The 12,109-nt window shown below is 40.2% G+C and overlaps 1 protein-coding gene across 2 annotated transcripts in view; it reads left to right on the top strand.

Annotated features, from left to right (window-relative positions):
• The window catches only part of FNDC3B (fibronectin type III domain containing 3B), a 348,034-nt gene that overhangs the window by 93,880 nt on the left and 242,045 nt on the right, over positions 1-12,109 (top strand). For both annotated transcript variants that reach the window (XM_070466411.1, XM_070466412.1), the window contains exon 3: positions 5,593-5,668. In XM_070466411.1, the coding sequence (XP_070322512.1) occupies positions 5,593-5,668 (76 nt within the window). The remainder of the gene's footprint in view (positions 1-5,592; positions 5,669-12,109) is intronic.

The following is a 12,109-nucleotide window of genomic DNA, read 5'->3' as shown; positions in this document are numbered from 1 at the left end:
TCTGAAACCCACACCTGTTGGGGAGGAGGAGGAGATGCTATGTGGGAGAAGAGAAAAGCTTGCATTTTGGTCAGGCAGGGCTGGGTTCCAGTGCTGATTGTCATTTTGTAGTTCTGTGACTTTGGACAAATTACTTATCCTCTCTAAGCCTCAGTTTCCCCATCTTTAAGTCTGGGTGTCCTTTTGCCTTGATCTAGTGTGTAAGTATCCTTGGAGGCTCCCTGGTCTTATATGTTCTTTTCCTGGCAGCTTTGGATTCAGGCTTCAGGTTGGACATGCGAGCAGGTGAGTCAGTCAATTCTTTGCTATTATCTTCTAGGACCTTCCAGTTTAACTGCTCATGTTTTAAATCCTGGGACATTTTCTTTGTGTATGTTGTTACCACAAAGGTGATTGTCAGTCATTTGTAGCTCATCATCTCCCTTTTCTTAAAAGAGACCGAACTCAAAAATCAAATGATGCTACTATTCAGATTTGCTGGAGGCCAGCTGTGGTCTTGACACAAAGACCAGAGTCTCAGCAGTGTGTCATGATGGATGCTTTGGGTGGAGTGAAAGAGCCTGGGTGAAGCTTGCCAGGATTTTTCTGGAGTTTGGGAATCTGAAGTGTGTGTGTGTGTGTGTGTGTGTGTGTGTGTGTCAGAAGGATGGTGCTACTATGCCTTTCATGGAGTCAGAGGTCTCTTTTTAAGTTGTTAGATCTTCCTGGATAGAATCTGTCCTTACCTGGAACTCATCTGCAGCTTTTAGGTTGTAATACTCCTTTCTCTCTTAAGATGTCTGTTGGATATTCATAACTGCTCTAAACGAGAATGTTCATGCATACATGAAACAGCTAAGAGTAAGACAAGCTTCACAGAATGTGGCAAATGGGAAAAGCTCTGAAAGTGAAATGAGATTTCCTAGTACTGTTTATATCTTGACTAGGTATGGAATTTAACTCTTGTAAATACTGCAAATGTAACATTTCATCTTTGGTCAGTCAGTACTGCTGTCTGAGCAGGAGCTTTTGTGATGAACACATACGTGGCAGTGATGATTTAGTTGGGTGCCTGGTAGTATTTTATTTGAGGCAAAAATTAGGAATTTGCCTCCAGGAGAAGTCTTGGATGCTAACTGTCTTCTGGTTAATCAGCCATCCAAAATTTAAAATGCAAAAATAGCCTTCCTTTTGCTCTTCTGGCGAGTCAGAAACAGAGTTCTATTTAGATTTATACCTTTAAAGAAAGATGTTATACCTGCTTCAGTTGTCTTGTTGGGTGAAGCTTTCCCAGTATGCTGTGTTTAGCCTTTTGCTTAGTTATGTTAATTCTACCTCTTGTTGTATTGTTTCTTTAGACTTTGGAAGAATGGTCACTTATTTTTCAGTAAACCTTAATGAACTGCCTTTGGTTATTTTGGGCTGCTCGGTTCCTGTAGCACTAACGGATTTGAAACAGATCTGACAAAACAATAGTAGCCTGAAATATGTCTTTGATTAACATGGCTCTATGTTAACATCTCTGGGGGAAAAAAAATCAGTGGTTAAAAAAAAAAAAAATTTTTTTTTTTTTTTTCCCTTCTCTGACAAGAGACAGAATACAGCATGACTTGTTTTAGTGCTGATTTTGGAAAAGCAGGAAATGCTTACTAAGTGGGCAAAAAATGATGAGGTTTGGACAGTGATGTTATGTTTTACATTCTGTATTTAGGAGAACTTGTAACTGTAATGTCTGCTTTGTGGCTAAAGAAAGAGAGGAGGAGGGAGGGAAGAAGGGTCGGGGGGGATGGGGAGAGACAGATTGAGAGAGGGAGAGAGAGACAGACAGACGGAGTGACTTGTTCGATACAAAAGGTTAAGTGCAGGGAGCCTGCCGGTGTGACTCACGCTCCTCAGGGCCACACGATGCAAGGCCTGCTGCCGCCATCTCATTCATATCTCTGGTTAGGGACAGATCATTGGGCTGGTGTGTGTCAAAAGTTTATTTTTATATCTCCTTTATTGACAGCAAAAACAGCACGGTGGTCAGTCCGCTTCAGTACAATAAAATGCTTTCTTTTAAAATATCTTGGTGCCAAGATGCATACGCTTTGCTCAAATAATGACTTTCACTCTTGCTAAGAAAAATGGTTATCGGGACACAGGAGATTTGCCTGGTTTCTGAGGTAACTTGGTAGATTATAATCTGGTTGCCATAGAAACACAGCAGCAGGGAAAATTGCAGGAACGAAACATTTGAAGAGAGATATTTTAATAGGATATGTGCAAGCCCTTTACCTATCCTCTTTCTCCCTGAAGAGATGGGGTGGGGTCGGGAATGGGCCTCCGGCGAGCAGCGAGGGGAAGGCATACATGGCTTTTGGAGGCTGGCTGCCTCCAAGCCATTCCGTGAGATGTGGCCCGGTGTTGGGGGCCACAGAGAAACTGTTGCAGACACTTTTCATGCAATATGGTAAGCAGATAATGTGATAGAACCTGGAACATGCTCCAATTCAGATATCCCTTTTCTTGCCTGGGACTTCCCATAATACTGGTGAATTGTACTTGTAGAACTTGCATTTAGGACATGTTGTCTGACAGTTATGAGTGTAGTGGAAGAGAGGATATGCAGTTAAGATTGTCAAAGAATATCTGGGTCATAGTCTTAGTGTCCACTGATTTTTTTTTTCCCTTGACTAAATAATTTGACAGGCATATCTTAAAGATCTATCCCTAAAGGCGTAAACGCAAAGCAGATGCCTTCTGCTCTGCTACAGTGATGTTAGAATTGGTTTAAGGATTTTTTTTAAAAGATGGATAATTTTCTTTCTTGGACTGTTTTATTCCCCTGTAGTCAAGTTATATTCTATGTGTATGTAGAAATAAAGTTAAGTCAAAAATATTTTCATGTTAGGAATGACTTTAAAAATTCAGTTTCAAGAAAGCAATGAGAATGTTTTAATCACTCCATAGAGATCGGGAAGGATTTCCTTTTGCGTTCTTAAAATGGCACAGTGTGTTTACATTGGTGAGGATTTGAATGCTTAAGACTGAAAAATTATTGACACAGTTACTGTACAGGAAAAATAAATTGCCTTGAAATAACTATTATAATTCAAGATAACAAGAAGCACCAGGGATGAAACTTGTACTGCTTTTCCTTGAATGGTCTTGTTTTTTCTAGTTAATGTATTTCCAGATTAAAAATGTTTTAATATCCCAACAGTGTTTCCTGGAATTATTAGTATAAGCAAAATACATAGACTTTAAAGATTTAGCTTTTAAAGATAAAATGGTTTTGATCTTAATAAATAGTTTTAAAAAAATACATAAATTATGGTCCATATGGGCTTCCCAGGTGGCACAGTGGTAAAGAATCCGCCTGCCAAGGCGAAGACATGGGTTCTATCCCTGGGTCAGGAAGAACCCCTGGAGAAGGAAATGGCAACTCATTCCCATATTCTTGCCTGGAGAATCCCCATGGACAGAGGAGCCTGGCAGGCTACAGTCTATAGAGTTGCAAAGAGTCGGACATGGCCGAGCCACTAAACCACCACCACCACCACAGTAAATAAAGTTGACTTTTAACATTGCATATTATGAAAGCTTAATTTCTCAGAGTAATGGTTGCAGTGGTTTTCCATAAGTTTTATAACTATAATTCATTCAGTAAAAATATTTCTCAAGCAATTATTCTGTGTCAGATTTTGCCTTTATAGAACCTAGATTAAGGCTCTATAAGGAAAGACAGACACAAAAATAATTCTTTTACCACCCTAATGGCAGAGAGTGAAGAGGAACTAAAGAACCTTTTGACAAAGGTAAAAGAGGAGAGTGAAAAAGCTGGCTTAAGACTCCACATTAAAAAAAACGAAGATCATGGCATCCTTGATCCCATCACTTCATGGCAAATAGTTGGGGAAAAAGTGGAAACAGTGACAGATTTTATTTTCTTGGGCTCCAAAATCACTGTGGATGGTGACTGCAGTCATGAAATTAAAAGATGCTTGCTTCTTGGAAGGAAAACTATGACCATCCTAGACAGCATATTAAAAAGCAGAGACATTACTTTGCCAACAAAGATCCGTCTAGTCAAAGCTATGGTTTTTCCAGTAGTCATGTATGGATGTGAGAGTTGGACCATAAAGAAGGCTGAGTTTCAAAGAATTGATGCTTTTGAACTGTGCTGCTGGAAAAGACTCTTGAGGGTCCCTTGGACAGCAAGGAGATCAAACCAGTCAATCCTAAAGGAAATCAATCCTGAATAGTCATTGGAAGGACAGATACTGAAGCTCTAATTCTTTGGTCACCTGATGCAAAGAACTGACTCATTGGAAGAGACCCTGATGCTGGGAAAGATTGAAGGCAGCTAGGAGGAGAAGGGGTTCAGAGGATGAGATGGTTGGAGGCATCACTGACTCAGTGGATATGAGTTTGAGCAAACTCCAGCAGATGGTGACGGAGAGGGAAGCCTGGTGTGCCACAGTCCATAGGCTTGCAGAGTCAGACATGACCTAGTGACTGAACAACAACAACAATTAATTGCAATTATAGATTTTAGGAAGGAGCTGAGTTTCATTTTGTTTGTTTTTTGAGAACCCATAGTGCAAGACCTGTCCTGTCCTGAGAGTCAAATGCCAGTCCTTAACCTGGCAAGGATAAATGGGTGGTGGCTGGTGGAGGAATGAGTAAGGTGGGCAGAGGGTAGAGATGATGGAGTGCAGGGAAGAGCATTGCAGACAGAGGAAACAGTGTGCTTGATGGTTTTGAGGCAGGGAGGAACCAGGCTTGCTCCAAGAACTTTAATATGAATGTGACATTGACATCCTTCCACTTTCTAGAACTATATAGTCATTATTTTAATAGTGTTAATCTTGCACCTGATGATTTTTAATAGCAGTTTTTAAAACTTGGATTATGTCCTTTCATTTATATTTAGATAATAGATTATTTTTCCCCTTTTGTTATCTAAAGAAACTGAATGAGATTAAAACTAAAATTCTGAGATTCTTGAAAGAACGTATTTTGCCATGGCATGCATGGTTTAGTCTTTTGGAAGTTGTCTTCTGATAACAAAATATCTATGTTACATGACTAAAACAGACATTTAGGTAATAGATTTAAAGATTTGTGTGTTTGATGGGTCCGACTTATACTGTTTATTACTATTTCCAGGTCCTATACATAGATACTTTTTTTCTCCCAAAACAGTTTTCTTATAAATTGCTTCCCATTGTTATAACATGGGAGAATTCACTTAGCTAAATACAAATGCATGTACTTATCCCTCATCAAATTTGAACCAGATCTAAGACATCTCCTAAGTTTTATGTTTATACAAGATTCTGTGCCACATATTTCTTGTCTAGTACATAAATTTATGTAATGAAACTGTTTTGGAGAAATCCCCAGATGTACTTATATTAAGTTGAAAATCAGGGATTTCCCTGGCGGTCCAGTGGTTCAGACTCAGTGTTCCCAATGCAGGGGGCCTGCATTTGATCCCTCATCAGGGAACTGGATCCCACATGTCACAACTGAAGATCCCGCATGCCACAACTAAGATCCAGCACAGCCAAATAAATAGATAAGAATAAATTAAAAAAAATTGAAATTAATGTGTTATTTTGGCAGGTTATTCTCGTTCAAGTTAATCCAGGTGAGACTTTCACAATAAGAGCGGAGGATGGAACACTGCAGTGCATTCAAGGTAAGGAAGTTTTTTTGTAAGCTTTCTAATAAAAAAAAATTTCCATTATTATTTTATGGAAGTAAAGTTTATCTCTGAGTCTGCATGTTATTTTCTAGAAGTAAAATTTATCTTGGATTTTTTTTTTTTTTTGCTTTTATTAGAGGCTCCTTAATGCTGAGTGGGCCTGTGATATATAAGTGACACAGTCAAATATCTTGAGTATTCTATTGACTTTTAAGTGAATTAAATCAACTTGGGAAAGCTTGCATTGTCTTCATGTATTATGGAATTTGATCCCTTGAAAAATCCAGAGATTTTTAAGAGACCTTAAAATTCTAGTAGAGAACAGCACTTACTTTTTCAAGTTAGATGAAAGTTTCAAATATATACTGTGATGCTACCCAAATGATGCTTTTAGAGGTAAATCTCTCCTAGTTGTTTATTACTGAGTAACAGGTTGCTCAAATTTGGCAGCTATGTACAGCATTGGCTGTCTGGCTTCTGTGGGTCAGGAGTGTAGGTGCAGTTTAGTTGTGTCCTGCGGCTTTGGGCCTCTGGAAACACTAAGGTCCAAGTGTGGGCTAGTGCTGCAGTCACCATGAGGCGTGTCTGAGTGTCGGTCTGTTTCCTGGCTCGCCTCAGTGGCTGTTGGCAGGGTTTAGGGTTTTTTGTGGGCCAGTGGCAGGCAGCTTCCGTCAGTTCCTTGCTAAGTGGCCTCTCCATGGAGGTGCTTACATTATGGCCGCCGGCTTCATCGGAGCAGCAACTACAGGGCAAGAGGGAGTACTCTGTCTAGCCCACTCGAGAGCAGTGATTACACAGAACGTGAACACTAGCAGGCAGGAATCACTGGGGGCCCTTTTACAAGGCTGCCCACCACAGTGCCCCCTCTGCCCTCAGAAAGTCACATCTCTCCTGTGTGCAAGATGCCCCCTCCTAAGGTCTCCAAAAGTCTTCTTCCATTAATGCATCAGCTCTCCAGAGTCTTGTTATCTAAATAAACTCCAGGTATCGTGAGGCTCCTTGAATGTAGTTCTTTAAGGACTGCTCCTAGGCCATTTCTGTTCGTTTCTAGTTCGTGTAATACTGGGGCCTCTTCTCTGTCATTCACTTTTGAAAAAGAGAGAGACATAGATACTCTTGATCCATATGAGGTTCTACTGTAGGAAGTGTTGGAGGGCACTCTGGTGATAGCTTTTTGGCAGTGATTGGGATTATGGGACAAATGGTAAATTGGCCTGTAATTGAGTTCAATACTAGGTTGTTGGGTTAGACTGAAATCAGCCCAAAGGTCTTATTTTTAATACCTAGGCTTGCTCACCAATATATAAAGAAAATGAAGGGAAATGCCCTTTAGTTTTAGTTTTCCATAGTGAACTACATGAAAAACTTAATTTTTTCTATCCTGAATAATAGAGTATGCTGCCGTGTAGCTTCACTACTAGTTTTTTTTAACTATAACAAAAATTTAGGAAAAAAATTAAAACTCATTTCAATTGCAATTAATCTGAAATGATTTAGCCATTCATGAATGGTATTTTTTCTTTCTTTCTTTCTTTCTTTATCTATTTAAAAAAAATTTTTTTTCCTTTATTTTTTTTTTAGTTGGAGGCTAATTACTTAACAACGGTATTTTTTTCTGATGGCATTTCGCTGATCATTGTGTCCCTGAAATTGATCTTTGGTGTTCTAAACAATTTAAAAACCAAGTCTACTCTTTGGTGATGAATAATCATACAAAGGAACTTCAGATAAAAGAAGAGAGAAAATATTTTAAAGTAGTATAGGATAGAGAATCTTCCACCTGCTTGTATTACTGTAACATATTATCAGCAAATAAAACCTCAAAATTCACTCTGTATCTTTCTTTTTTTTTCTTTTTTTTTTCACTCTGTATCTTTAAAAAAAGAACACACTAGAGAAAACTAGATGAAAAGTTATTTTACCTACATAGAATGAAGCTGATGTTTCCAGTTCAGTAAGAGAATAGTTGAGCTGGTCACGGTAAGGTTGGAACCCAATGTACTGGCTGGAAGACTGTGTCCCTCTGCAACTGAATATGTGTAATAGAATCTATAAGAAGCAAATTGCTGAGTGGATCAACTTGTATAAAATCCACTTTTTCATGCCACCTGCTTTTACTTTTGGTGTCTGAAGAGGGTGTGTGTGTGTGTGTATTCATCTAGTTAGCCTCTTCCTCACTTTTTTTGAGTGCATGTTCGTAACTGGTATACTCTGCAGGGTATTTTGCAAGTATATTGCACTGTCCACAATGGGAGCTTTGTATTTATTCATGATGCTACTTGGAGATAAGTGACACTAACACCCCTTTCAGTGATTTAAAAAAAAATGCCGTTGACTAAAGAAGAATTGTGGAGCCATTTATCTTTGGTTTCCTCTGAGTCTTCCCAGTCTTTATTCTCTTCTGAACACCCAGGTACTGTGATTATCTTTATTTGGGACATATTGGTACCTGGGCCAGCTAATTGAAATGACACAGGACAGGATGAAAGGGACAAGGACCTGGAACCCCAAGTGGTTTGCTAGGGCTTGGGAGGCACTGGGACAACAGGATCAACTGCAGGAACTGGAAGGAACCCTAGTCCAGACCCATTGTTGGCCGTTCATGCATAATAGGCAGTCACTCAGGCCAGGTATCCTCACTGACCCCTTCATTTGCGTTCCAGTGTGAGTGAGTGAATGCTCACTCCAGATGGGTAGAACATATCCATACAGAATGTGGGACTAGGCAAATATATTTATAAATTTATTGTGATTAACATCCTTATCATTGCTCATATATATTTTTTTCAACTTTTAGGCTTATGTATTCTCTCATTGAATGGGTATGACAGATACATATGAAGCTGAGACCTGTAGAGGTTAACACACAGCTACAGTCACATAGGGAGAAAGAGCAGGGCCCTTGTTTTTCAAGTTATTTTACTTATTTTTGGCTGTGCTGGGTCTCTGTGGCTTCGCAGGGTTTTCTCTAGTTGTGGTGAGCGGGGGCGCCTCTCTGGTTGCGGTGTGTGGGCTTCTCATTGCAATGGCTTCTCCTGTTGCAGCACAGGCTGTAGGGTGCGCAGGCTTTGGTAGTTGCAGCAGCTGGACTCAGTAGTTTTGGCTCCCAGGGTTTAGAGCACAGGCTCAATAGTTACGGCACACAGGCTTAGTTGCTCAGCTGCATGGAGGATCTTCCTGGATCAGGGATTGAACCCATATCTTCTGCACTGACAGGCAGATTCTTTGCCACTGAGCCACCAAGAAAGCCCCTGGACCAGAGCTCTTGATTGCCTTGCTCTGTGGCTTTACATCAGGGCATCATGAACTGAAATAGACTCCATTTTCTTGGAGTCAGCTTACGATTCTTGGAGTAGCAGGATTCTGGGAAGGATGCTAGATGAGTACTGATGTAGCTGGATTCTGGGAAGGATGCTAGATGAGTACTGAGGTCCCCAGGATAAGATGGAGGTGGTTTGCAGAGCAAAAATGGGTGGTGGAGGCTGGGTCTTTGGAGTAAGACAGGAACCCTATTAACAGAAGTAAGAGTAGGCTAGTTTGATATAGGGAGTACTGCTTTATAAATCCTTACATTATTTCTGTCCAAAGTCAGGATTGGGCCCAGAGTTGGGGTGGGCTGAACTTCTAGGTGGGGCTTCCGCTTAAGGTGCTGGAAGGAGAGAGGTACAATGGTAGAGGACTGATTAGGAAAGGATCAGAAATTGAGTCATACTGTAATGGAAACTTCTGAAAGAAGTATTTGCATTTTACCAAGATTAAAGTTAAGAGAATGAAGCTCTAGTTATGCTGTTTCAACACTAGCTAGCAGATGGAGAGGTGGTTTTTTTTGGCAGGGATGGAGCGACGGTTGGTGGTGGTGGCCTTCCTGGAAATTCAAGTCATACCCATTGCTTACACCACGGTTAAAACTGTCAGTTTTGTAGCTTTGCTATTTCAACACTAGCCAGCGGGTTAAAGATTGCTGGTAGTGGGGGGTGTGGGGACTTGTGACTTAGGAGTAGGGAGAGGAGCTGGTTGCAGGCCTCCCTGGAAACTTTGAAATTACACCATATGAGGTCAACCCCCTTTGCTTGTAGTTGCATTTACTAGCGTAATGATTTTCTCTGTTGGATATTTATGACATCACTAGAAAATCCCCAGAAGCTTATTGTGATGTCATGAAAAGGCATTCTCGAAATTCAGAGCAAATCAAAGTAAAGAATATTGTTACTCTGGGGAAAAATGAGATTTTTGTTTTTGTTTTCATGGGAATGTCCTTGGTGATAATGAAGGAAGAAAAACACAGGAAACATACAATATGCTGTGAAAGCAGATTCATTTCTAATGGAATATTTCTCAATATTTTCCATGAAACATGAATCATGGGTCTTGAAGGGGCCACAAAAGGTCATAGTTCATTCTCACTGGGAGGCAGCACTTTACCTATGGCATCCTAGACAAAAGATTTTTCTTTCCTAGGCCAGATGAAAGTGTATAAAGAGCTAATTGTTGGGGGGGAAGAAAGAGTCTTAGCAATCAATATGAATTCTTTCCTTTGCTTAAATTCAGACGTTAATAGAGGGCAGCCGCAGGTCTCTCCTATTATTTTCATATCCTTGTCTGGGCTGAGGTGCTGGCAGGGCAGCCTTCCTTCCTGTCCACACATGCCATCTTTTTTTTTTTTTTTTCCCTGGGCCATTTCTCTGCTCCCTGTAAAACCCTTCAGCCAAAACAAACACCACACTTCCTTTAGGCTTTAGGTCTGTCTCCTTCAGCGGGGCCCTCCCCGCCCCCCCATTTCAGTCCATTCTGACCCTTCTCTGCGTTCCTGGAGGAGCAGGTAGAGGTAGCCTGCATGTAGCCGTCTGGTGGTATGTGGAAACCTTTCCTTAGCCCTTGAATTGGACTGTGAATTCAGCTGTGACAGGAAACAATGTATCCTCCACCCTAACCCACCCCAGCCACACAGCCTGGCAATAATTCCTGACTTTAGACCCTTGACTAGCTCTGGCATTACATCAGATGTGACGATATTTCTTTTAACTTTTACTTTTGTGCTGGGAACTTAAAGATGTTTAGTTACGTGATTTTAGTGGGTTTTAAAATCTCTGTAGAAGAACTTTCAAATCACATTTTAATTAAAGCCAATCAGTTTCCTTTAAAAAAATTTGTAAGTCTGCAGAACTTTCATATTGACCTGTATTAATCCTGTGATTTTTGTCTTTCAAGACTGTTATATTTCAAATTGTCAGCCCGAAGAAAACAGATGAATGTTATGGTGATAACAGCAAAAACAAGATAAAAGTGAAATGCTTGGGATCACCATTATTCTAATGAAGAATAATATTTAAATATATTTGATTGCTTGTGTTCTTTGTCCAGAATAATCCAGACATCTTTACAAAGATGATTATTACTCAGCCAATCTGTGTTAAGTGGGTAGAGATCTTGAAATGGCAGGAGGGAAGCTCCAGGAAAACCCTCTCTGAGATGGCTGTAGTTTGGATGCTATTAGAGTGGAAACTTTTCCCCGCCTGCTTTCCCCTCCCTCAGCCTTCTTCAGCTCTGTGTCTGACTCCGCCTGCCCCACCGAGTGTGGGAACCGTATCATTGATGAACAGCACGCTCTGCTCACAGGCTCTGTGAATGACACCATTGAGAGCCGTTCCACATTTCTGAATCTCCTTGTCTGTCTCCCTCCCACCCCCTCACCCTGCATATTCAGGATCCAGACTGCCACAGGGACCTTTGAGTTTTTTTTTTTTTTCTTCCTCACTTGGTACTTTAAGTGCATTTATTAGACTTGTTTGGCACCTTAAAACACCAACCTGACATTCTTTCTAAGAATTTTAAGACACAGGAATTCTCGTCTCCTGCTTTGTTAATTGAGAAATGACATGAGTGATGTCACTGGGAGGGCTTACAAGCTGAGGTAGACTATCATTTCATGAGCAAATCTGTGCCTTTAAGTCTGTGCCTTTAAATCAGCCTGCCTGAAAATGAGGTATTCCTGCTTTACTGGCTTAAAATCAAGGAAGGGGACCTGCTGCAAATGAAGTCGATCTTCTGAGATTGATTGCACCCTTGTCCTGGCTTAAATTTGCAAACAAGTTTTTCATCAAAACTATTTGGGTGGTTTGCAAGTGAAATTACTGCATATGACTGCCTTTAAATCTTTGAGAGTCTTTGCAAACTTTCATTATATTGAATATGTATTTGAATTTCATTTGATTGTATTTAATTAATTTATGGAAAGTCTGCATTATATGGGGAAAAGATTTTTTTTTTTTCCTGTTACAATTTTTGGATTTTGAGAGCTTTTTTCAGAGCACAGGAAACCACTTTTAAAGTCAATTTGTTTTGCATCTAGGGATTTGTGAGAGATCACTAACCTGAAATCTTACTGTGAACAGTTAAGGTCTCACTTGAAAAATCTTGTAGAATTGAAAATACCAA

This window comes from Odocoileus virginianus, chromosome 4, assembly GCF_023699985.2.
Source record: "Odocoileus virginianus isolate 20LAN1187 ecotype Illinois chromosome 4, Ovbor_1.2, whole genome shotgun sequence".
Lineage (NCBI taxonomy): Eukaryota > Metazoa > Chordata > Mammalia > Artiodactyla > Cervidae > Odocoileus > Odocoileus virginianus.
Note: the sequence above shows the minus strand (reverse complement) of the source record. Positions and strands in the feature narration are given on the sequence as shown.